General features: G+C 41.7%; 1 protein-coding gene across 1 annotated transcript in view; it reads right to left on the bottom strand.

Moving 5' to 3' along the window:
- The window catches only part of WDR70 (WD repeat domain 70), a 157977-nt gene that overhangs the window by 34166 nt on the left and 95838 nt on the right, over positions 1 to 27973 (bottom strand). Inside the window, exon 11 of the mRNA XM_084880581.1 lies at positions 2235 to 2334. Coding sequence (XP_084736707.1) covers positions 2235 to 2334 — 100 coding nt within the window. The remainder of the gene's footprint in view (positions 1 to 2234; positions 2335 to 27973) is intronic.

The raw sequence follows: 27973 nt of genomic DNA, 5'->3' as shown, positions 1-27973 counted from the left end.
CTATCCATTAACATTAATGAGGGCGAGCCAAGGGACCCCCTGCCCTCCAGCCCAAATGGACCTGAGGCTATCATTCTTCGCTGTGCTGGGGAGTACGACTGCTCCAAGCTATTTAAAGCATCATGAACATTCTTTTAAGAACCACTTCTTTATGTTTCTATAGGGCTACTAACTAATTCCCCACCATAACGAAAGCCAAGACCCGTATAAGTAACGTCTCTGCTGTTCTTTCTCCCCAGTGTCCACAGCTGAGACCTGCCTCCACCCCTCGGGTCCAATACGGAATCAGGATCAGGTGCAAGCGAGGTGAGTGGAGAGTTCAATAAAAATCCCCACTCTCCCCAGCGACCCTTCCTCTGAGACCCAACTTAGGCAGGTGTGCTAATCCTCAGCAGGCTGGCCTGGGACCCGCTTGCATTGGAGGAACTTTGCAAGACTCACCTTCTTGCTTCAGTCTTTAAAAAAGGTTACACATTCTTCCTCATGATTTTCAATCAGTAAGAACACATCAACCTCCATTAAACAGCTGAGCTAACCTGGCAGGTTCTGGAGCTAGTAGGAGCACCTTACAACACCCGGGGGACTACGCTGAATAGACTTCCATTTGCCATTTTCTGGACGCCCAGGAAGGGAAATGATGGAATACAGCATACATGCTGTGTCGACAACTGCTCGTTACCCAATAGCTACTACAGGATGGAAGGGGGTGGTAAGAATGATCAGCAAAAGGACTGACTGAAATGGAATCCGTCCTACGCTTCTAAGGGAGTGATTATCAACTAGCTGGAGGCTGGCCTGTCTGACGAGAAAGTGAATTGTGCAAAAAAGAATTTTCACACTATGCTCCCTTCTCATTCATTCCCTCTTTCCTCCCCACTCTGCCTTGGAGATCTGGGTATAGCACTCTAAAGAGGCAAGAGTGAGTGTGAGGATTTCATTTAAAAACTCTTCAGAAACCCTCATGGGGAAGGACCACTGTTTATAAGTAAAGAGTATATACAGTCTTAAGAGTTATCTTAGGACTCAAGTGGCAGTTTAGAATAGATGGACCAAAATACATATTTTATACTAGCACATATCCACCTTCGCCATGTGTACCATAAATAGAAAACACAGGCACATGTGTTTTTTTTATTTGGTTTAGTTATGTGAGCGATGTAATGGATAAAGCTTCTTTGAAGGAAAGGGACTCTGAATGGAATTCCTGGGGGTGAAAGGACCTGGCCTGGTTAAACTGGGGGAGAGCTGGGCAAGTCTCATCGCCTCCTCACTTCCCCCGCCCCCACACCAGGCGGTAAGCTCTCTCAGGGAAGGAGCCCTGTGCATGATGGTCACAGTTTATACCCATCGCCCAGCATAATGCTAGCTCAGAGCAGTCGTTCAATATATAGTAGCTGAGTGAGTAAGTGAATGACTGCATGTAGTGCTGCTAGATTCATCTGGCCCACAGAATAAAGACTAACTCCTCGGCGTCACATGTTAGGGCATCTGTAGCATGGCTCCAGCCTACTTCCCCTGCTGTTTCTTTTCTCTCCCACAAATGGGCCTAGGTTGTGTCCTATACTTCCCCACAATGCTTTGCTGATAAGCTGCCCTCACTATTCTCTTATTTCTGTCTGTCAACACACAGCTTATCCTTGTGAGAAAGATTTAGCAAAAACATTAGAAACAACCTCTATTCAACCACATGAGTGTAGTTGAATATAATCTGACCATGAAGAATTGTGTAACTATTAAAAAATAATATGCAGGTATCCAACCTTTCTTTTTTAACTGAATTGAGTGGGCTTCTTTGAAGAAAAGGGAATCTAAATGGAATTCCTAAAGGTAAAAGGACCTGTGCTGGTTCAACGGGGGATTAATGGTCAGCAAATAAAGATATTGAAATACCAGACCCAGAATTATAAAATGATATAAAAATGTAGAACACCATCTACCAAATTCCATAAGGCAGAGGCAGAGTCATTCTTGGAGGCTCCAAGCTCATATGGAATTTGAAGCTAAAATAAAAACTTAGCACAAAAGTACATATTTTCTAAATGTTACTTGATACCTTTAAATAAAATAATATTGCCAGGATGGGCATGCATTTTAATGAAAACAATCAATCTGGCAAAGGTGCATTAGCCAAAACTAGCTTTACTAAGTGCCACAATATTAGTGCAACATTTGTTGGAGTTAAATATGATCGTTTTATATATAGAAACACATCAAAAAGGAAGTTTTTAACCTACCTCCACGAGAGGCAAGGACATTACCGTCATAGGAAAAAGCCACGCAAGAAGTGTCTGTACCCGGGCCATGAGCCTGTTTGTAGTGGAATTTAGGGTGAACCTGTTTGAGAAAAAAGCCAAGTGTTAACATCTCGTCTGAATTTAGATGAGAACATTTTTGTGACAAGAATATTTCACTTTAGCCCTGACAGGTTTGCTCAGTGGTTAGTGCTGGCCCAGGGGCTGAAGGATCTCAGGTTTAATTCCTGTTCAAGTGCACGTACCTTGGTTGCAGGTTTGATCTCTTGCCCTGGTAGGGATGCAAACAGGAGGCAACCAGTCTCTCTCACATCAATGTTTCTCTCCCCCCACTCCCCTCTGCTCTCCTTAAAAACATCAATGGAAAAAATATCCTCGGGTGAGGATTAAAAATACATATATTTCACTTTATCATCCAGAAAATGATATATATCCATCTGCATGTAAAATATTAATGTCACCTGATTATGGTTTTCTTTACTCTGGGGGAAAAAAATGTTTCAAAAAGCTTTTAATAACATCCAATTGCTTTAATAACAGACAAGAAAAAGAGATAAGGTACCCACGTAGTGTGGGTCAGTGGCTGAGTATCAACACACGAATCAGGAGGTCACGGTTTGATTCCTGGGTCAAGGCACATACCTGGGTTGTGGGCTTAATCTCGGGGCAACCAATCAATGATTCTCTCTCTCCCTTTCCCTTCCTCTCTGAAATAAATGACAATATATTTTTTGAAAAGAGAAAAGATTAAAAAAAGAGAGAGAGAGAGAAATAAAATATCAGTAGAAGATATTTTCCAGACTGCCTTAGTAAGCTCAGAGCAACTAAAGATAACCACAGCCCCTGGCTTTTCGTTTTATACTTACAAAGTTTATTACAGAGTTATTGGGACCGTTTCTTATAGTTATCTGAAAGTAAATGTAAATAAAAATCACAGCTGAACATACTATTTCCTAACCCAAATATCACTGTATGCCTAGCAGACAGACACTGCACAGAGCTGAAGGGCTTGAACCCTCTTTAATGTGCCTGCAGGATGATGCTGTTGACGGTGATGATGATAACAATGATGACAGCTAAACTAACTCTCTCACAATGCTTATTATAGCGCAGCCACTCTATCCTTTTCTATCTTGCTACTTAATTCTCACAACCACTCTACACAGCAGGGTCTACCATTATCATTTCCATTTTACTAAAGCACAAAGACTTGAGTACCTTGTCCAAAGGTACCACATCTGGTGAGTGGCACTACATTATGCGCCTCTACTAATGTATGTTAATAGTCTTTTTAACTCCAATGTCACTTCTACACAGACTTATAAAAGTAACTCTACTACACTTAATCTTGCCACTCAGTTATCATTCAGTAACCAGGACAGGATTTGTAGGCATTTAAAAGATGTGGGAGGGAAAATGACAGAGACAATAGTGTTGGCTGTTACTGCTAAGTCACATGAATGCCCTGCAGAGGGATAATGAGAAACGAGGGTCAGTAACAGTAAAAGGCAAAGTGGGAGAAGCCGAGGGCCACTTCAGTTGCTTCCAAAGACCTGCAGTGGGAGAGCAGGCGCAGCTGAGCAACAAGCACGAGCTCTGGTAGTGGATTTATAGAGCTCCGGGGACATGTACACGCTCAGCCAAGGCAGGTCTGGTATTCTGAGGTCAGAGCTCTCTCTGGGAAAACCGGAGACCTGGGACATGAGGAGAAGATACTTGAACAGACGCCCATAACATGCTGGTCTGCAGACCCCCTGCAACACTCAGGGCTTCCAGAGGTGGCCCGCTCTTGCCTCCTAAGAGCTAGAACTTCCTTTGTGCTAGAAGATGCTACAACTGTCCCACCTCCACAAGGCAGCAAGCACCTTCTCTGTGGACCTGTGCCACCTCTTCTCCTGGCTGCTAGGCCAATAACTAGGCTTGAAACCCAGCTACCTGCAGTTGGGGAAGTGGCTGAGGCTGAAAAGGGAGGAGGAGATTACATACCAAAAGAAATGCAAGAATTAGCTAGCAGCTACTGGCAGGAGCCATCTGCTAACCTTAAGATTTCGATTTTGAAGATGCTAACTCAAGGCTTCAATGTAAGACTAGATAAGCAAGACTTACTGATTTAGGGACACATTTTTAGACAAGGACAAACTTGCTGCTAGGATGCTATTGAAGGCCTGAAAAAGTGACACCCAGCTGCCCTGGCAGATGACAAGGGGAATAAGAAGACTGGGAGAAGTGAGCATGCTGGAATGAATATATTGTCAATCCAGAAAACAGAATAGTATTTTTCAGGGGAGGGCCCAGAGAAAATGCATTCACCAAGGCCATCATCAGGAACGCACAGGTGAGAGGGAAAGAGCGGCGCCAAGCACTTCCGTGGTAGCTCCCCGCCGCAGCCCAGGGCTAATGTCACAGAGTTTGGCCGTTCAGATCCATGGGGAAGATGAGGCCCAAACCCAGGCTGCAGTGTTTAGTTGCTAGAAATCAAAAAGCTACAATGAATAATGACTGACCTAGTCAGAGAGACAACCACGGGGGCTTGGTGTGCAGGAAATTTTGTCATCTGCCCATCTCTCCTCCCATAGGAATGCAGTATTTTATCAACCACTGCATTCCTATGGGAGGAGAGATGGGCAGATGACAAAATTATTGCTTAATATCTACAATCAAAAGAGAACCAAATGGCGGAGCAGGAGGCTAAGGGTGATCACACCAATAAAAGTCATGATCCTTAGCTCTGTCTCCCTATCTGAGCCTATTTTCAGATCAGGAGCTTCCTGGCTACAGAGGTAGCCATATTCGTAAGAGAAAACACTGAGCTACTCAGTGGGGCAATGATCTAGTCCTGCTAGTTCCACAGACTAAGAAGTGGTCCCAGTTGTGGCTGTGCTGAATGGGGTAGCACAGGCAGAGCCGATTAACAAAGCCTAGCGGTGACTTTGACCAAGGTCTTCCCATTGGCCTGGCCAAAGCTTTCTGAGAACTGGGTGGCAGCCTGAGCATCTTCCTGGCCAATCCTCCTTCCTTCCTTCCCTCTTTCCTTCAGAGGGATCAGCCCGGCATCACCATCTGACACTCCCAGCCTCCCGTGGTTCCCTACCCACTTAGCTCTGACAAGAGTTACATACCTAATGCTGCCTTAGCTTCTGCTTCCCAGCATCCAACTTCATCAAACAAGACACAGCAGAGAACTATAAAGGCGTATACATTGGGACTTGCCCTCCTCTTGCTGCCTTAGGAAACCAGGCACCTTGTGAAACGCACGAGCTAGCTTCCCAGGTAACTAGTCGTGTGCCCAGTCAGCCCTGTAGCACCAGCTGACACCCAGCCAACAGCCAGACATTGGGGGAGGCCACCCTAGACCATCCAGCCCCGACTGAGCTGTTAGTTAACTGCAGATGCAATAGAGACCTCAGGAGAAATCAGCCAAGCCAGTTCAGACCAGAAGTATTGCCCTCTGATCACAGAATCATAAAAAATAATAAACGTTTGGTATTTTAAGCTACTAAGTTTTAGGGTAATATCTTATGCAGCAAAAGTTAACTAATGCAATATATATAAAGAATGTGGGCCTTACAGTTCTAGGAATATATCCCAAGAAACTAGAAACACTGACCAGAAAGTATATATGCACCCCTATGTTCATAGCAGCACAAGTCACCATAGCTAAAATTTGGAAACAGCCTAAATGCCCACAGCAGATGAGTGGATTAGAGAACTGTGTACAGCTACTCAATGAAATACTACACTGCTATAAAAAAGAAGGAATTTTTACCATTTGCAGCAGCATGGATGGACCTGAAGAGCATTATGCTAAATAAAATAAGCCAGTCAGAGAAAGATAAATATCACATGATCTCACTCATTTATGGAAAATAAAGAACATTATAACCTGATGAACAAAAAGATAGATACAGAGACAGTAAAGCACCGAACAGACTGTCAAATTACAGCGGGAAGGCTGGGGAGTGTTGGGGAGGGGGGAAAGAGACTGTATGCATGTATATAAGCACAACCAATGGACACAAGACACTGGCAGGGTGGGATGAGGACATGCGACAGGAGGAAGGGGAGGCTAGGGGAAGGTCAATGGAGGGAAAAAGGGAGATACATGTACTACTATATGTAATACCTTAAACAATAAAAAAAATTTAAAAAAATAAAAGAATGTGGGTGGCTCAATGGTTGAGCATGGACTTATGAACCAGGAGGTCATAGTTCAATTCCCAGTCAGAGCACATGCCTAAGTTATAGGTTTGATTCCTAATCGTGCAGGAGGCAGCCGATCAATGATTCTCTCTCACCCTTGATGTTTCCATCTCTCTCCCCCAACTTGGCATTCTACTAAATAATAACTAACACAAATTAGCCCTGCCACCCTATAATCCAAGTGTATTCAACTTTATCATGGCTTGCTCTTCATATAATTACTACACTCTTCTCCTACCATTTTGTATCTGCCTGTGAGAGCACAGCTTCTCTCTAGCAGCATTCCTTCCCTCAGCACACACAGCGTCTCCAGGTAACTGTAGTCTGTTTCCAACCAATTGCAGCCATTTCTTCTACACATCCTTTGACACCGAATAAGAATGATTCTAGCAGACAATAATGAAGTGAGAGAAGAACATGCTTGGAAACATGGAAGGGAGAATTGCGTTTCTGTTGATTTTCTTAATGTAGGAAGATGAAAGCTCTTTCATCTCATTTCCCCACATTTCTGATCCTTCCTTTCAAGTAGGTCAGCCTCAGATTCTCTTTCCCAGGCACGTCATCTGAGTCTTGAGTACAGTGTAATATGCTATGCATCACATACCATGGTGCTTTCAAGAGGAACATACTTAATAAATATAGCAAATGAAACTCTGAACTTCTGAGCATGTTTCAAGGAAACAATATATTTCAGAGTAACTTGACAGTTTTCCAACTTTCCAACTTTTTAAAAAAAGATAATTCTTGTTCCAGCCAAGATGTTTTTCCCTTTCCTCTTTTCTCCTTCTTTCACCTCCCTCCTTCTCTCTCTCTTTTTTTAAAGAAATAATTTAAAGACAAAAGAAACGGCACCTGACAAATGTTTCTGAAAATTCCATTCATCATCCCCCATAAACCTGTGGGAATGAGAGATGCGCTTGCCATTTTGGAATTCACATCTACAGTGTCAACCACATTCATTGAAGGTCCATTATACATACAACTCTGAGATATATAAACAGAGAGGCAACGTGGAATTTTCTTCAAATGATGTACAAGTTGGGAAAAGGGGAGAAACACATTAAAAACCTTCATTCTTTCATAAAGCACTTACTGCATCAACTTTGAGCTGGGTTTAGAGGGCATCAAAATGGCCAAAAAAAATGGCTTCTGCCGTAATGGGAAGCTCACAGAGACAAAGACAGAGACAGAGAGAACTAGGAAGAGTGAGCATTTATTTATTATTTATGATGAGGCTGAACTCACCAGCAGGGTTCTCCTTTGTTAGCTCAGGCTCATGCTGTAATGACTGTGGTTTCAGAAAACAGCTATGACTTAGCATTTCTTTTTCAACTGTGTTTGGCAAAGAGATAGGCCAGCCTTCATTCATAACGAGACAGTGTTGCAACCACATGCCTGTTTGGTCATCTCGGACCAGGTGACCGCAGTGTGTGACTACCTTGGCTCTGTCCGATGACGGCTGGACGGCGCAGCAGGAGACAGCTCAGCCCTGGGCGTGTGAGCCACAGGCAGAACATGACGCCACCGCTCTGGAATCCCTGGCTCCGCGTGTGCTTGCCACTTGGAATTCAAGGTGTTTACTTTAGTCTATAAAACAAGCCCCTTACGGTGAAGGCACACGGTACCTTCACATTAATCTCTCTTCTTAAAAACCCTGGCTGAGCGCAGTGGACGTATCAGTTAGGCTTCAGAAGTTTAGATGTAAGAAGTGTCAAAGCCCTACAGAAGACCATGCCTCTGGAATTTCAAGAAGGCGGGAAATAAAACTTTGGGCTCTGATACTCCTTTCTAATGTCCGAGGTCATATGGAAACATTTAAAGACAGGGATATTACCTGCTTCGACCGAGTAATACCTGGTGTTTAACGTTCTGATTTTAAAGAGTCTGTTTGTTTGTTTTTACTAGGGAGAAGATGAGGTTATACAGAATCTCATCTGCTCTTCTGTAGGTTTCCAAATGAGGACAACACCTAAATCACCGAGAGGAATGACTTAGGAGACAGCCCCAAGCAGGCTTCCCAGAGGGTGTTTTGTGTAACATCATCGCATGCAGGAGTAGGTGGCGGGTGGGGGTAGTTCTGCAGCCAAGGAAGTCTGGGAAACCAGAGTTTATCTGCACACCATGGCCTTGTCTCGAGACTCACAATGCACATTAGTGTATTAAAAGCAGTCTTTTAACTGGTAGTCTCAGAATAAATCAACTTCTTCAACATGTCCAAAGCTTATTTGACTCTGGAACATTCTTCGCCCCCACCCCCACCCCACCCCAGATAGTACTTACTAACACAGATAGAACTAACATGTTCTGGACCTTAATTGGGGAAACGCATACTTAGAACAAGGGTCAGTAAACTTTCTCTGGAAAAGGCCAGACAGTAAATATTTTAGGCAACTTACTTCTGCCTTTGTGGCATGACAGCAGCCACAGGCGATATATAAAGCAACAGATGAGGGTGTATTCCAATAAAACTTTAATCACAAAAAGACGTAGCAGGCTGAATTTGGTCCACAGTTTGCTAACCTCTGATCTAGAGAGAACAAAAATCTGAGGAAGAAACACTCTATCTGTAAAACCATGTTACATAAACTATAATAATTCTAACTTGTGTCGCTAGTAGTGGTGGCAATAATACTGACAATGACAACAGATACATTTATTGAACATGTTGCTCCTTAGAGCAATGAAATGTATGTCTTCTAATCTCATTCTCCAAATAAGCCTCTGGAGGTATGTAATTATTATGTCAACCTATATAATAAAAGCATAATATGCAAATCAACCGAACAGCAGAACAGCGTAACAACCATCCAGAGGATCCTCCACTGGTGCCAGGCCAGCCAAGGCGGGTGCAATGTAATTGGTCGGGGCCTGGCCATTGCCCCATGATTACCCCGTAGAGGAAAGGTCAGGCCACTAACTGGCAGGCTACAGTGGGTGGGCGGGGCTTCCCTCAGGTCCTGGGTGCCAGAGGGAAGCCAGTGCAGGCAGCTGGGGCAAGGAAGGCCTATTCTTGCACAAACTTCATGCATAGAGCCTCTAGTTTTAAAACAAAACAAAACTGAGGTTTAGCAAGGTAATTTACCTAAAGACATATGACTAGTAAACCATCAGAGCAAAAATTCAAACCCTGATTCCAACTTCAGAAACTACTTTTCACTAAAACACTTATTTATTTATATGTATTTTATATGTGTGTATTATATGCATATTTGTCTGTATTTCTACATGTGTTTAATGTGCACATGTGCATACACACACACACACACACACACACTGCCATGTTTCACAGGCTTATTTTGGATTTATATAGATTATCATCATAATGGCCCTCAATAAATTTTAAGTGCAAGGAGAGAGATGGATGATAATAATGACTTCTCCTTCAAACTACCTAACATAGTTTTTTACAATATTAAAGATTTCAGGGGGGAGGTTGGAGCTGGGGAGGAAGTTCTATTACAAATTCCACCAAAAGCAGAAGCTTGCAGTATTTTATCCATACATGGGCAGAAAATTTCACAAACCAGTCATTTTTCACCCTCCTCTAGACCCATGGTATCTAATCAATGGAATCTGGTACATGATAACAGCTAACATTTACTGAGCGTATACTATGGACTAGATACTGTCCTACGTGCAAGGTATGTGTTAACCCCTTGAATCTTCCAATGGCCTTATGAGGTAAGAATTATTATTGTCCTCGCTTTCCAGGGAGGGCATCAGGGTGCAGAAGGGTAAGATTGACTGCCCTGGATCAGTGGTCGGCAAACTCATTAGTCAACAGAGCCAAATATCAACAGCACAACGATTGACATTTCTTTGGAGAGTCAAATTTTTTTAACTTAAACTTCTTCTAATGCCACTTCTTCAAAATAGAGTCACCCAGGTCGTGGTATTTTGTGGAAGAGCCACACTCAAGGGGCCAAAGAGCCGCAGTTTGCTGACCACGGCCCTAGATTATGTGGCCAGTGAGTGGCAGAGCCAGGATTTGCACCCAGGCACAGGGCCGCACTCTTACCTACTCACAGCTCTTCTGACTCCAGGCCCCTCTCTCTGATTCCCATTTGCACCTAAGCTGGGCCTGAATAAGGAGGCCGCCTTCTCTTTCCTGCCTAGGCTTGCCCTGTCCCCACCCACCATGGAGTCTGGAGATGAAAGGTGAAGGAGTGCGGCAAGGGTGACATGTGGGACAGTGGGTGAGCCCTGGCAACAGATAAAACCATCGTCCTTGACTCAACCCGATTCCAGGCCGCTAGCTATCCGGTCCACAAGCACAGGTTGATGAGCCTGCACCACAATCACCAAGAGCCCCTGAATTAACTTAAAGCTTGGTAAACAACACACGCTACACCTGGCAACGGAGAAATCCCACAATGGTGTGGCTCTCCTTGGCTGCTTTGCTCCGGGGCACCGTTTTCCTCCCATCTTTCCTCTGAAGTCGGGGGGAACAGGGCTTAGGATCTGAGCCTGTCTCTGCCACATAAGACGCACACATGGGAACACAAGTGCGGCTCTCACTTCAGCTCTTCAATTGAAGAGGAACTTGAGAGCCACCGCGCCAACACCGGAAGCACAGCGCCATGGAATGACCTGCCCAGACAGGAGGGAAAGCCCGGCGGTGCCCCCCTTTGAAGTCCAGCTGCCTGAGATCCACTGGCAGCCGCCCTTCAAAGAGAGCCGATGCTTCCTTCCCTCAGCCTGGCCGCCAAGCTTCCCGGGCAGCTGGCAGATTTAGCCACTCTGCCCAGCTGTCTGTGAACTCTGGCAGCCAGTTCAAGTGAGGGATAGAGAGGTGGTGGCGAAGGGAGGGGAGGGCGAAGAGGGGGTGGGGGAGGAGGGTGGCGAGCCCAGTGGCGCCAGGGCAAAGAGGATGCTGGGTTTCCTTGGAGCCAACCTGATCAATGTCAGTCAAAGAGCGAGCTTCCAAGGGGCGCATAATCCAACTCCACTACAAAGCGACCTCAGAGAGACCAGAGAGCTCTCAAGTGCACTTTCCTTCCAAAGCAGGGGGAATCTCAGATGTACTCTTGTAAAGATGGCCAGCTGCTGCAGAGAGCAGTCTAATCTCCACACTGGGAAGTAGGGGACAAAGCTAAGGTCTAAAACCAGCAAGGCACAGCCCTTCGCTAACTGCTTTTCCAGCCCCGTGAGCATACGCTGCTTGGGGGATTTGGGGGCTGTTTGCCCAGGGTGTTGTGGCAACCCTTCTGTCCCCTGGCAGCCAATAGCTGAAGCCCCTGTCTGTGTCTGCGCCTGTGTGGCAGATGCCTGGAGAAGATGGGCTCGTTGGACATAAGCATCGCCCATGTGCTGTTGTGTTTATCCCCTGGAGCCCCAGGCCTGGAGTGGAGCTAGTGAGTGCTATCAGCCACAGGTGTAAAAGGGATGAGGCCAGTTCTGTTGGCGACAACAAACTTTCAAAAGTTTAGACCAAGATCTTAAACTTGGGAAACTGAAAGACCATGAACACTACTGAGATATGAGCAAATGAAACAAAGAGTTGAGGGTCATGAACAGAATGGTAAATCATCAGATATGCATCTCACATGGAGCTGTCTGGTAGCTCCATGGAGACGGGGGACAGGAAGACAAGAAGCCTAGGGGGTGGGGGAGAAGTGATCATACATTTCATGAAATCTTTCCTCTGGTTTTGTGCAATTTGGTTAGGAAGGGATGTATGGATGAGCTTATGTAATGCACCATGACAATATGAGAAAGGCCTAAAATATTCAGCTAGACTGTAACATTAAGTCACTAGCTACAGACACATCCTCTCCCTGCTCTTTAGATCTCTTTAAAACTATCTGACACCAGTCAACCAGCATTAAGTACAGTGACATACAATCCAAAACTTATCTAACTCTAAACATATAATACTGAGCCCACAGAAGCACCACCATTTAATATTTGCTGAAATTAGTCCAACTGTTTATTCACTCATTCTTCAAATATTGATATTTATGGAGTCCTTGCTATGTGCAAGGCACCATGCTAGGCATTGCAAGTGAGTAACAGACCAGTAAAATGGCTTCTTACTCTCAAGAAGACCTGTCTAGAAAGGAAGGCAGACATAAAAATATATATTTGCAATGCACATTATCCCATATAATAAAAGGGCAATATGCAAATTGATCCTAATGGCGGAACGACCAGAACAACCGCTGGTCCAGTCACTATGAGGAGCACTGACCACCTCTCGGTCCCTTTCCCTGGCTGGCAGGCTTCCATCGCCCAATAACGAACAGAGAACTAGGGGTGGGTGATAGTGAAGGGCAGAGCTGGCTGTGGGCAGCAGGGAAAGACGGCCCTGAGAGCAAGCCAGGCCTAGGGACCATATCCATGCACGAATTTCGTGTGCCGGGCCTCTAGTAATAAACAATGGCAGTATCCATAAACTACTGGTACCTAGTAAACCCACACAATAATGGTCAACTCTACCATAGTAGCATAATGGTGATATGCTGGGAGGGAAGAAAGAGAAGTCAGAAAAGCCTGGTGAGGATTCCTGACCGTGGCCTTTGAAGGTTACGTAGGGGATTACTAGGGATACAAAGAAAAGTAACTCCAGGAGAGCCTCAGAGTGTAAGACTCAGGAGTGTGAAAGAGCACTCAGCTTTGGGAACCATAGGTGGCACTAAGAACAGACCAGTGGCACGGAAGACTGAAGAGCTGGAGGTCAAGCTATCAGTGGCCTCACATGCCCTTCCCTGGAGTTTGAATGTGTGCTCTATGGGCTAGGTTGAGCCTCTGAAGGGTTTTAAGGAGAGAGAGGTAATCTGATCACATCTGTATGTCAACAGATCACCCTGCAACGGTGAGACAAACAGCCTGGAAAAGGGAGCTGAGTTGAGAACCACCTGCAGTGGTCCAGGGGATCGAGGGAGGGCTTGAAGCTGAGAAATGGAAGAGGACGCTTGAGAATAGCTGAAGTTGCATCAGTGACTTGGGTATGGGCACTTTCCATGAATCTGTGAAGTGGACAGAGCAAATACGGTCTATTCTGGAAAGAAACCGGACAACAAAAGAAGAAAGAGTTGAAGAAGGCTTTTGTTAAATCAGATAAATAAAAAGGAGAAACTTGAGCATATTTTCTAGGAGCCAATAGGGATGAAAGGGATAAAAAAAATACAGGAAAGGGAACAACTGATAGAATTAGGCCTCGGAGGAAGCAGGAAGGACACGGTGGAGCGCACAGGTGGCGGGATTAGTGGGGAGCTAGTGGAGAAAGGCCTCCATGGAGACTGCAGGAAGGAGGCTCAGAGGCCAGTGGGCACGGACACAGGCACGTTTGTACACACGAGGTGAGGAGTCCCAGAGAAGCCAGCCCTCTGCCCTTATATTTCCATGTAAAGGAGGAGAGATGAGGGATTATAAGATGAACCTGGATAAGTTTGAAAATACCCAATGATATGAAATGACACGGATAACTGGACAGGAAAAAGGAAGCAATTACCAAAGGCAAGAAGGGTGAGAAGAAAATGTATGTCATAAATCTGGAATGGTACCAGCCTGCAAAATTGTGGGTTTTATCAAGTTGGACTTACAGCTACAGCAAGGAGCAAGAGAGCCATACTACTAGGATTTCAGGGCAGAAAACAAAAATTAAGCTCAAAATCTTGGAAAATGTACAGAAACCAGATTTTTTCTTGGCCTTTTCTCTAAGGACTATGCCCCAGAGTTAACTGTGTTTTTGCCCCAAAAGTCAAAGTTGAGGTCAGTGAAATGCAACTTTAACTTGACAGCTCAATTACAAAACCAGGCTTCTGTCCTTTTTAAATGTACACTTTATTAGAGAAAATGGTTTCACAACTGTAAGTGATTGTATCAACATTTTGCTTATTCTGAGCATAGCATTAACTAACTTCAAAAAAGCAGGTGTTCCTGTTTCGCTCACTTAATAAATCCATTTAAAGCAAACGTTTATTGGTTGACTTCTAGGTCCCTGATTTTAGACATTCACACATGCATTCATTCATTCATTCACTTACTTTCTTACTTATTTACTTACTAACCTTCTTATTTTGCAATGTCAATTCCCAAAACTTTATGCATATGGAAGTAACACAACCAATAGAAAGTTTTAGAAAAATTATCTGATTGCTGTAGCAAAGTCTTGTATGTCTAATGACATAGCCATTTCCACTTAAATATACTATCATCTCTCTCTCAATCAATATTCTTAGAATTAAACTTATATATTTTTGCTCCCAATCCTAACTTATTTTAGTCACTAAGAAACATCTTTGATCCTTACCAAGTATTCCTCTCACACCCAATCCTCCTTTTAGTAACTAGTACAATGGCCTACACCCCCTTGAGCTGCCAGTACATGTTGATCTATCCTATATAATAAAAGGCTAATATGCAAATTGTCCCCTCAGGAGTTCAACCAACAGGGAGTTCAAGCACTCACTATGACATGCACTGATCACCAGGGGGCAACACAGAACGAAGGAAGGCCCCAGCCAGAGGCCAGCAGCCAGCAGCCAGCAGCCAGGAGAGGAAGGCCGTGGCTGGTGGCCGGGGAAAGGAAGGCCCCAGTAGGCCCTGATTGGCCACCAGGCCTAGGGACCCTACCCGTGCACAAATTTCATGAACCAGGCCTCTAATCCTATATAATAAAGAGCTAATATGCTAATTAGACTGAATAGCAGAACGACCATCCAGACAACCTTCTGGAAGAAGCTGAGGCTGTGAGGGCTTTCTAGTGTAAGCACAAGCACCCTTTTAAAAATGCCTTTTGAAAAATTTGATTTGATTTTTATAAAGTTGGGTATAAGAATATGCTTCAGGGAGTTCATCATTCAAAATTCACATTGTTTCCTTTTATGCCATTTCTACATGATTTCTAAAATCACTTCAAAAATTTTTCACAGTACACTAAGAATGTTAATAACAAAAAAAGAAACTTAATGCTTTACAACTAAAATTCAACAGGGTCATAAGTAGCAAAATTCAATAGGATCAGTGCAAGAAATAAAAATGCAAAATGACAGATAAAATTCTTGCTCCAAATTACCATTTTTTATGTGCTGTAACATTTTTTAATCCAATTTACATGGATTAAATTATATATAATTCCACATAGTATTTGTCTCTTTGCCTAGCTTATTTCACTTAACATAATGCCCTCAAAGTTCAACCACATTCTTACAAATGTCAAGATTTCATTATTTTTATGGCTAATAATATTTCATTTTGTGTGTGTGCGCACGCTCATACCACAACTTATCAAAAAATAAAATACGTAAATAAAATTTCATATTTGACAAGTCCAGTTACTCTTCCTTTCATAAAAAAGGCATGCTTATTTTTAGCTATAATTCAAAGGCTGTGAATAACAAACTACAAAGTAGCAGCAAATGCTCAACTTCATAATGTTGTTTCATTAAAGCCAAAGAAATATCTCAAATCACTGTTTTTGTGCATAAACGCCAGATGACAAAAAATCGATAGAGTACTAAGGATATTTGTTCGTGTTTTATTTGATAGTGACCTCTGACAATCTAGCTACCAACAGATTATACTAAAAGAAAAGCTCTTTTTCTCTGGAATATTTAATTTTTTTGTGGGGGGAAATGTTATTCTTTAAAAAGAAGTTAACATGCCGAGACCGGTTTGGCTCAATGGATAGAGCATCTGCTTGGGGACTGAAGAGTCCCGGGTTCGATTCCGGTCAAGGGCATGTACCTTGGTTGCGGGCATATCCCCAGTAGGGGGTGTGCAAGAGGCAGCTGTTCGATGACTCTCTTTCATCGATGTTTCTAACTCTCTATCTCTCTCCCTTCCTCTCTATACAAAATCAATAAAATATATTTAAAAAATAAAATAAAATAAAATAAAAAATAAAATCTCCCACTATGATTGTATTGCTGTCAATGTCAATCTTGACATCTCCCAGATGTATTTTTTTAAAAAAATAAAAAAAATAAAAAATAAATAAATAAATAAAAAGAAGTTAACAAAAAAAGTTAAGTTCAAGTCAATATTGAGATTAATTACAATAAGTTTCTAAATTGCAGCCTCATAAATTACAGTAGAGTAGCTTCATAAATGTATATAAAAACAAAAGAAAATTCTACATGTCTGAAAAACATGGCCTTTTAAAAAGGGAGCCCATACATTGCAGACATTATCACCACTGTAATCAAGCAAATAAAGTAAGAAATACGCTGAAGAAAAGTACTTATTAGGACATCCTCTCAAAATTAACATTTTCACTTGCTCATCCTACATGTTTACTGATGAGCTGTTTTGGTATGGGGGTTTCTTTGTGAAAAGAAAAGTGGAAAACAAATAGTTTCCATGAAAAAACAACTATTTCATATTTTTGAAACTTCTCTTTACGCAAACTTCAGTCTGCCAATAATATTTATTGAGTGTCTCCTGTGTCTGAGGCACTCAAAGCTAAACTATGAATTATTTTCCTGAGAAAAGTATTGACGGTCAGCATTTTATGTCGCACAGTCGACACACAGACATTTGGCTACAGCTGATGTACAGCAATGTGAACGTGGGAAAGTGGCCAAATGAGTTCACGAGTGTCACAGGCACGGCACTGAATGAAAGACACTCAACTCACTCCACTGACTGCAACGGTTTTAAAAGAGATTTCAGCTGTCCCTCAGTTCATTGTAACATGAGGCATAGTTTAGAAAGGTTGGAAATATCACAGGTTACCAAAAATGCAGAGCTCTTGCCTTTCTTGTATAAATTATGAGCTAGCTAGAAGTACAAGCACCAATGCTGTTTCCAGGTCTCATGAGAACAGTCACGAAGTTCAGGCAGCCTTTGCAGGATGTGTCTGGTTACAGCCTGGGTAGTGTCACAATGGTCACACATCACTTCGACTGCAGCTGCGAAGACCCCACCGAGTTTCCACCTTTTCTGACGTGACTGCAGACACGAAGCTCTAGCCTTCCCCTCACAAAGGCTGGGAAGGGAATTTGCTCTTATTCTCTCTTTTCATTTGAGTGAAGTCTAAAAGATTTAGAAAATCTAAAAATTATTTCCCAAAATGCCCAAGGAAGTCATGAAAAAGTGAAGCTTGACAATGTTTTTGAAAGTATAATATGTTCTAAAGAACATTTTCTCTCTTATCTAATCCTATATTTGACAGAAGTAAGAACTGTCATTAGAAGTTCAAAATAGCCTGACCAGCGTGGCATGGCTCAGTAGTTGAGCATCAACCTATGAACCAGGAAGTCATGGTTCGATTCCCGGTCAGAGAACATGCCCAGGATGCAGGCTCAATCAATCCCCAGTGTGGGGCGTGCAGGAGGCAGCTGATCAATGATTCCCTCTCATCATTGATGTTTCTATTTCTCTACCCCTTTTTCTCTAAAATCAATAAAAATATATGTGTTGTTTAAAAAGTTCAAAATACTTCTGGATTTATGAATTAGTTAGCAAATGAGTTTTCATTCTTTTTAGGAAAACAAATCACTTATTGCTTACCAAAAAAACAAACAAAACCGAAAGAAAAAACACCAAAAAATGTATTGTGTAATTCTAGACAGTATTGAATTGTTTTCATACTTTGATCTGAATCATAACCTTTTAAAATAATGGACCTGGCAATAATATTTATGCAATAAAAATGAGGTGAACTGAGCGTGCTGGCTTATTTTCTTGATTTATGAACACCTGGTGGAATTAATTAGGAGCTGGCAGTAAGAAACTAAAGACATAAAAACAGCTGCAGGATGAGCTTTTGTTGTCTCTCTCTTTACCCTTTTCTTTTTCCTGTGCCGCCCTTAGGTGAGAGAGCCACGCTCTCCATTCCTGGTCCTCTGTGAGTCAGCATACAAGGCATGCTCACTGTGTACCCCTAGGCACTGGGCCACCAACAAGGTGCTCTTTTCTAATTCGAATTCTACTTCCCACTTCCTGGTTGTTACAAGCCCCTGGTACGTGTCTTATCTGGACAGCTTAATGCTGGAAATACTGTCTTTGAGGACATCTTAAATGGGACTTCTTCGATATCTAGATATAGGATCATAATCTATATGCTCATTTTCAAATGTCTCCTAGGTGCTCCTATTTTAAATCTTGGCAATAGAAATCAAGATTAAGATATCAACTATAAGTAACAATAGGACAAATAATATAGTTTATTTTCTAAACTTAAAGAACTTTTCTAACTATTACTTTCCATACTAAGATGATGAAGAAATGGAGGAAGAAAAACAAAAGAATTTGACTAAGCATTTCGGAGGAAAAACTAATGCTAATATAGAGAGAAACATAAAATAGACCAGGTAAATTGTGGGGAGGTGGTAATAGTAGGCTAAGTAACTAAAATGTGAAATAGATCATCACTATTCAGTGGTTCTCAACCTTTCTCACGCCACAACCCTTTAATATGGTTCCTCATGTTGTGGTGACCCCCAGCCATAAAATTATTTTCATTGCTACTGCATAACTGTAATTTTGCTACTGTTCATGAATTGTTATGTAAGTATCTGCATTTTCCGATGGTCTTAGGCGACCTACAGGTTGAAAACCACTGCTGTAGAACCTAAGACCATCAGAAAACACAGATATTTACATTACGATTCATAACAGTAGCAAAATTGCAGTTATTAAGTAGCAATGAAAATAATTTTATGGTTGGGGTCACCACAACATGAGGAACTGTATTAAAGGGTTGCGGTATTAGAAAGGTTGAGAGCCAGAGTTAGTTGATCTTGCAATACATACTTGTCAACTGTAGGGAGTTGATACCAATAAAGGAAGACCTACTCTCAGAAAGCAGGTTAACGCACTTTCAAAACTCCTACAGGTACATTTAAATCAAATATCCTATTGGAAGTTACTAGATCTGGAATACTTAATGTAACCTTTAATGACTCCTCCCACCATCACCAATCTTCTCTGGCCATAGAATAAACAGGCCTCTCTAAAATAGTTTATAGAACAACAAAAATCAACTTACAAAATTAAGTGTTTCAGTGTTCAGTACCTATAGCAGAGAAGTGACCTGAGGTTTATATCTACTGGAACTAGGCAGTTTAGGGCAGAGAAATCTAGGCAGTTTAGGGAAGAGAATGAATCAGAGAAATAAAAGAGAAAAGGCTAAAGGTCATGCTCTTCAGTGGTTTGTGGTGGTGGTAGAACTGAGGAAAAATAGTTCAAAAGACCCACAGCAATTTTGCTGCAATGAATGGGGTATTGGAATGTCAATGATGCTAACGCTGAGAAACGGGCTATGTTGGGGTACAGCCCACAAACACCCTCCTATTCCACTGTCCTCTGGTCAATAAAAAATAGTCCTAACAGGAATTTTAAAGATGCTACCCTCTACCTCATTTCATTCAAGTAAGCATGGAGTTCTGGACTTTCAAACTGCCCCCTATTTCTAGCTTAAATCACCGACTGAAGAAAAGTTCCAATTAAATCACCGACTGAAGGAAAGTTCCAATTCTTCAAGGGGATGGAACAAAAAAGGACAAACTTGTTTATTTACTGATCTCCTTTAAGTGACTAGTGATTTTTCATTTCACACAGTATTTCCAAATTTGAAAGGACAGTTTAAAATTCACTAAAGTCAAGAATAAGTGCAGCTTTGAGATCAAAACGTAAGCTAACACAGAGAGCAAGTATCTGTTCAGAGTTTAAACCCAGAGTGTGACCTATTTTTAAGATTTTATAGCCTAGAGGAGAAAGTCTTTAGATCTAAATGTCAGCGTGTTCTTTTATAATTATTATTGTGATTATTTTTAACTCCACCAATCTCTCAAAGAAAAACCACACAATAGTCTATTGATCAATGACTAGTGACTACCCCATCAGAAAAGCTGAGATACAGCTATAGAATTATCATGGAAATACAAAATGCAGCAACACTGACAGCTACCATCAGGAATGTTCATTCCATAAAACAGCATTAACAAAAGTTTTTCAATGTTAGATAAATGACATAATTCTAAATGTTTTTAGAATTTTTCCCTAATCAATGAAGACAAATAAGGGAAATACACTTGTTTTTCAATGGCGTGGTATTAGAATTATGAGAACTCTGTAAGTATTCTATAACAAAAAATTTAAATATGTATTTCAGAGATATAAAAGAATCAATAGCACATACAAATATCTATGGGGGTCAAATAAGACGATGATACAGTGACTGAAAGCAGTCACTTGAACTGAGTTTCTTGGTTTTAATATTTCTAGTTGTACACAAGACCCAAGTTATTTCACTCCTTTAAGCCTTAGTTTTCTCATCTATAAAATGAGACTATAATACAAATTCTAGAATTCAATGAAATAATAGATGTAATGTGCTCAAACACACTTCTAGTACCCAGAAAATTATCAACAAACAATACCATAGCCATTATGTTGTTTTGCTATGACACAAGCAGTTGGAAAGTTGATGAATATTAAGAAATAGTTGCAATATTGTGAAATCTCAAACTATGCTAACTAGAAGTCAAAAGTATATTTCAAATCAAGGGAGCAAACCACTTCATCATCATGATAACCATCAAAGGGCCAAAAGAGACGCACTGCCCTCAAGGAGCTTATAACCCAAAACAGATGACACTGGCATCAGTTCAGTAAAAGGCCAGAGCCATGGACAGAAAATTATACAATGAGCTCAGACCTAAAAGAGCTAAGAGCCAAGAAAGTGAAGGTATTAAGACAAATTTGTGCATAAATAAGGCTCATAGACCAGAGTTCCTGAACCCACAGATGGGGCAGAAAAAGTATTTAGAGAGTAATTTTTAACTTCTTCCTGTCTTGCTAGCAGCCCCAATGAGCTCTCTGGCTTTCCTTTAAATAGACTTCTAAATAACTTCAATAAAAGTCTGAGGAGGTTTTGATGCATCTTCACAGATAGATAATGTCCATATCCACTGGGGGAGGGGAGCGGATAATGATTAAAATTGCTTCACCGAGTCTTAATCACATGGCCAGAAAGTGTAAAGTTGTTGGGAATTTTTTTTCAGGATTTTCTATCATATTAATATGTTAATTATTTAAGGAAAACTTACTCCAATGGACAGCTAAGGGAAGCATTTCAAAGGCTGGACACAATGAAGCTGCTGTTCATCATTGAAATGAAAGCCCTCTCTGGGGTTGTTTTCATGTTTCCGTCTCTTCTGAATGTTCTAACTTACTCATCCCTTGGGCAGCCAGTGAATAGCTTTTGTTCAGCTGGCTAATAAAACCATTTAATTAAGTCATATATTTTTCTTTAAGTGCTATGGATATTAAATTATTCTAGAAATACTTAAAAGATAATTCATTGAAGCAAATATTTTAGTCTTACTCTTGAAAACAAGTGTCAGTTATCACTTTCCCTTATAAGCAACTCAGCTAAAATGTCAGATGCTGCACAGATCCCAATAACTGCTAAGAACAGAGCTCATTCAGCACCGTACCAATTCACAAAGTGTGGTCGCGGATCTCAGCATCCGTGTGAGCTTTCTGGGTGACACATGCTGGAGAGGTTCACCAACAGGAAATGCCCTACGGACTCGGAGAATTCGGACCTGACGTGTTGAAGTCAACCAGCAAAAAAAACATAAATAAACTTCTGAATTGATGAGGCTGAATAGTGGCTAACATTTAGAGAGCTTACTACCTCCCAAGTACTGTTCAAAGTGTGCATACACACTATATGATATATATATATATATATATCACTCATTTAGTCCTAACAAGCCAGGGGGAGGGGGGAGTGCTGTAATTATCCCCATTTTATAACTGGAGAAACTATCAATAAGTGGCAGAGACGATTTGAATTCAGGCATATCTGCATAGTATACACTGGTAAGTAACCATTACACCATAATGACTTTCAAACTCAACTTACTAGCTCACTATAATATATATAAAAGCACATTAGACCTCAAAGTGCTAAAAATGTACATGCTCACTCTTGCAACATAAACTCATTTTTGTGTCCTAACAGGATAAGAAAGGTGAAGAGAGTTTCAAGTTCCTGATAGTTCTCCATTAAATAACAGGAAAAGGTTATTAAATCCATTAAAATCATGCTAAAGGACTGCCTCACTCCTCACATTTTCACTAACATCTCAGCATTAGTAGATTTGTACATTATAGTCAGAATTCTCCATTGTGGCGGAGAAGGGGTGACTTCAAATGGCAGCTCTGAAGCAGCAGGGCACAGACCTCGCCCGGCACTCTGCCTCAACACAGCGGAATTGTATTAAAATTAGTGCAGAGGGACATGGAGGAAATACAATCTCTAGCGGGGGGTTACTGTGCCATCTCTCTCAATATATGCATCCAGAAGGGATTCTGACCCAAAGCTGAGTAAGGCACAGAGGGAGTTGGTAAGAATCATTGTTAAACACGGGCCAGAGGTCTTAAGCAAAGTTGTAATACCAGTAAAGAAGGCATGGGGTCAGGGCATGGAAATGCAATCAGCAAAAACAAGGAAACTGGGCGAGGAGATCGTGGAGGAAAGAATCCAATCTCAGTGAAGTTCTGGAAATAGAAATCTAGCCCTAAGCCAAAAAGTGAGGGCATTTTTCAGTCAAAATTTGGGGAAAGAGAGTAATGGGTATGGATACAAGCCCCAGTAATTAATAAACTCATTGACTTATTCAACTGAGGTGGCTATGCAGTTGAGGATTCTGTGACTCCGCACATCCAAAACTGACTTCCCTGCAGCCTCCTCTGTTCCCCCGCTTCCTCAGGCAGATCTCCCCGCCTGGAGGGTGGCTTAGGCCTCCAGGCATTCAGACTAGTCAGTCACTCACCCTTCACTCCTCAGATACAAACATCTACCCAGTCATATGTGCCTTGTAACCTAATGCTCTCTAATTCACTTCTCTGGATTGGTCTTCCATTCTCACTCAATTGAGCTCCTCATCACCTCCCATTTGGGACTGGACTCACCTGAAATCTAATTGACCGCCCCCCGCCTGCCTAATTCCCTTTGATCTATCTCCCAAATGGAAAACAAAGTGTTTCTTCAAAACTTAGGTCTGATCAGGCATCTCTCCTGCTTACAGCCCTTTACTGAAAGGGGAAAAAGTAGGCCTCCCTCTCGACATCACCTCACCCCGAAGCCGCGGAGAGAGGCATGGCAAATCACTATGTGGGGTAGGGATAAAGACTCGTTTAAAAAGCACACTCAATCTAGCCACTGTTTCTGTACCAGAGTACAGAACATGAAGCGTCACACAGTCTTCTTAACTCACTGAAAAACAGGCTACGCGCTGGTTTGTTTAAAGATTGAAAACCGCTCTCTTATAAGATGAAATAGAAACACTTGGTCCAAGTCTGTCTTTGTAAATGGAGAAAGACCATGTAAATGAGCAATCACTATCAACCTCAAACATTCACACACACACACACAGCCGAAACCGGTTTGGCTCAGTGGACAGAGCGTCAGCTTGGGGACTGAAGGGTCCCGGTTTCGATTCTGATCAAGGGCATGTACCTTGGTTGCGGGCATATCCCCAGTAGGGGGTGTGCAAGAGGCAGCTGATCAATGACTCTCTCTCATCGATGTTTCTAACTCTCTATCTCTCTCCCTTTCTCTCTGTACAAAATCAATAAAATATATTATTAAAAAAAACACATTCACACACACACACACAGCTACCATATCAGTTTCAGGCTTATACAAGAGGGTCACTTTCTAAGAATGTGGGTTTAAGGATATGGGGGGCTTATCATATCTAACAAAAGTACTTAATTTATCGATATAAAAATAAGTTATTTGTTCCAAAACTGGTTTGGCTCAGTAGAGAGTCGGCTTGGGGACTGAAGGGTCCCGGTTTCGATTCCGATCAAGGGCATGTACCTTGGTTGCAAGCACATCCCCAGTGGGGGGTGTGCAAGAGGAGGCTGATGGATGATTCTCTCTCATCAATGTTTCTAACTCTCTATCCCTCTCCCTTTCCTCTCTGTAAAAAATCAATAAAATATATTATTTAAAAATAAGTTACCTATTTGTGTCCATTGTTTATTCTTATATGCATACAAGAGGACAATAAGGGGAGAAGGGGAAATATGTAATACTTTCCACAATGAAGAATTTTTAAAAAATAAATAAGAAGTTATGTGTTTTGCTAGGGTTTCAAATTAATATTTCAGTGAAATATCTAAAACATCTTTCCTCCTTTGAGATACACAGTTTATGTGTGGGAAAACATTCAAGCCCCAGGCAAGTATCTTTAGCATCTCCATATGTTTTAACTCATAGCATTTGGAAAGTTTGCTCTGCTACTAAATGGTTTACAACCAACTCTTTCTAGGTTTAAAAATAAAACAGCAAGATGTCATCTGGCTACTAGATCTAGTCAATGACAAGGAATTTAAGTTATGGACATTTAAACTTAGCAAAACGTTTTAATTTTATGCCATTTCTTGATTCTCTCAGTAATAAAATATATAAGGCATAAATATAATGCATAATGAATTATTCCTTCAATGTATAAGGACTCTACACACTGTTTTCATGAAGGAAACCAGAAATACAATTTGGAAGTAACTCTAATGCAGCCGATTCGGGTGACAGCAATTGGGACCACAGCTGAGGGAATGACTCGGAAGTCACTGGAGTCTGAATTGATTTCTTGTCTTCCTCACCCTCTACTGCACTTTGATCCTTGTTAACTGTGACAGAAGGGCCTAGAAACTCCCTTTGCACGATGTCCCCTACCCCTTCCTTCTCTCCTAGCTCCCCACACACCCAACTTTGTAGGCCCTGCTTGGACAGACAGACGGAAGTTGGGTCTTTTCAGATCTTCTATTGGACATGTCTGCCCTGGAGCATAAGCGATTCCTGGTTTTTCAAACTTTTAGAGGAGAATGAACCCCCCCCCCGCTGTTCCCTTCCTTCCCCCATCTCTTCCTTGAGGATGGTCCTTCAGCTGGAGAGGAAGAATGGGAGTAATACATTGGAAGCATTTAGAAAAATTCCTGGTACATAACAGGCAAGCAATGTTAGCTCCTATTCTAATTATTATTATTATTATTATTATTATTATTACTACTATCACTACTATCACTACTCTCACTGCCACCCACCGTTACTAATGTGGAGGGAGGTAGCAGTGAGAGGAGGTGAAATGTCTGGTCATGTTCTACAGGTCACATCAGAACAATGCCACTGGGTTTATGTGGGCAAAGGGTCTTGATGCAGCTCTTTAATGTATTGAAAAGGACTATGAATGTAAAGGACTGCGTAAAGAATGAATGCGTACTGACCTTCTCCTGAGTGCCAGGCCCTGTGCCAGCACTTTCACAAAGTTTATTTTACCTCATCCTTTTAAGCAGCTGGAGATGAAGCTCATTCTTCAGAGGAGGAAAATAAAATCTGCGAGGCAAAGCACTCTTATTATCACCCCAGAGCCACCTCTGGGGAAGGCAAAGAGCAGCACAAAAAGGTGAGCCACACCTGGCTAATACAGAACATTCACCATAAGAACTCATGTTAAGTCTTAGTTACAGAAAAAGTACTCAAGCACCCAATAATTTAAGCCAGTGAACTTTTAGAATATCACCCACTTATCTATTATCTGTTTTATTTTGTGTTAATTGTGCATAAACTAATTTTCACAACAAGATCTATATTTTTTGAGAGTAGTATCTGTCCTTTCCTTAAAACTTCCCAAGCATCTAGCTCACTATTGGGCAAATACCTGATTTGATACTAATAATGAAAATGACACTCACCATACCTGGTAGAACAGGCTGAATTCCAGGGGCTCAGGAATAGAGAACTAGGGGGTAATGTACAGTCCCTTTCATGAGAAGAGGAATGAGAGGAGGTGAAGGTGAGTTCAGCTACAGCTGACGAATTTTAGGAGGCTAAAGGGAACAGCATTAAGTAGCAGTAAACTCATAGCAGGAGAGTTATGTTTTTAAAGTTCTCCTTCAATTGTTCTGATTATACCAAGCAGAAAGTCTTGATTTGGCACTAATTTGTCTTTAATACCTCCGTAACACCTGCCAATATCTCTTCAACACAGAAGGACTTCAGGCACGGAGCCCTGGCAGACAGCTAGCTAGTATTTATAATTGTTTTACTTTTGACAGAACTTGAAAAACTGCTATGCTCTATTTACAGCAACTTTGGCTTCTTATTTATAGTAGTGTTATAATGTTTCCTTAGGGGAGGGGGGTCTGGGGGATGACTTGATAGGCACTGCATGTTCTTATGAGGTGATAAAAAGTTTTGAAACCAGAGAGAGCTGGTAGTTGCATAACATTGTGAATACATTTAAAACCACTGGATTGTATGTTTTAAAGTGGTTAGTTGCATGTAATGTGCATTGACATCAATTTTCAAAAGCATTTATAATTTTTAAATAAATCAATTTTTAAATTAAGTAAACAGCAAGGTGGTCCATGGATGTGAAGGAATTAGGAGAACTATACAAACAGATGGAGTCTGGGAACTAGGGACGGGACTGGATTAGCATGGCTGAGGCTGCAAGGGTGAACTATGGTAATTGCATAGGGAGAGCCCAGCAAACTAATTTTGGTAGCTTTTCCAGAGACTAACAGCCTAGTACCTACTGAGCTCAGGTGACTTCTGGTGGCATACCAGATATCTTCAAGGGCACAGGCAAAACTCCCAGCAGGCAAAGCATCTTCTGCCTCCATCCGCCTCCAGCTCTCCATCTGCAGCTCCTCCCGCTCCCTCACCATGCAGGTGCCCAGTGTTCACGGGACCTCTGGTCACTCGATGCCCCAAACCATTTCTTTTTCATCATCACTCAAAACTTCTCTGTTTTGGTTACAGGCTCTCACTGCGGTTTGACAGAACTGACATCAGCCTTTCCCGCCTCACAAGGTTGTTGTGCAGATCCAATGATATTTGAGACATGCTTTAAAGTGCTGAATAAACTCTGGATTCTAACTCATCGGTGGGTCATAAAACCAATTTAACAGATTGTGATCACTACCTTCTTAGAAACAAAAATGAATGAAAAAATAGATAGGAATGCACTGTCTATTGCAAGATTAGAAGCTGTCATAGTAAATGTCTGTTTCAGTTTTGGGGTGTGTGCTGGATGGACAGGTATGTGTTCAGTTGACCACAATGTAAACTATAATAGACTGTGGGTAAAAAAATAATAATAATAATACAATTTTCTAAAACAAACCCGCCCTTTCTCTGTCTGTAAAATTTCAGGCTCTCTTAGGATAAAAAGGGTTATCCTGTGAGGTACACCGATGCGGGCTCCTTCACCACCTGTCCCACACACATCAGTGTTTTCTGCCCACGAAGGTCACACTTTTCCTGCAAAAAATACAGTAGTTCCCCTTATCTGCAGTTTGGCTTTCCAAAGTTTCAATGATCTACAATTAGCTGTGATCCAAATTATTCAATAGAAAATTTCAGAAATAAACAATTCATAAGTTTTAATTCTTGCACCTATGAGTGGTGTGATGGCATCTCATGCTGTCCACTCCCTCGTACCCGGACATAAACCACCCTTCTGTCCGGCATGGCCACACTGCATACACCACCACCCATGAGTCACTTAGGTCAACAGTAACCTAATGCTACGTCACAATGCCTA

Source organism: Pipistrellus hanaki, assembly GCF_964339955.1.
Source record: "Pipistrellus hanaki genome assembly, chromosome: 4".
NCBI lineage: Eukaryota > Metazoa > Chordata > Mammalia > Chiroptera > Vespertilionidae > Pipistrellus > Pipistrellus hanaki.
Note: the sequence above shows the minus strand (reverse complement) of the source record. Positions and strands in the feature narration are given on the sequence as shown.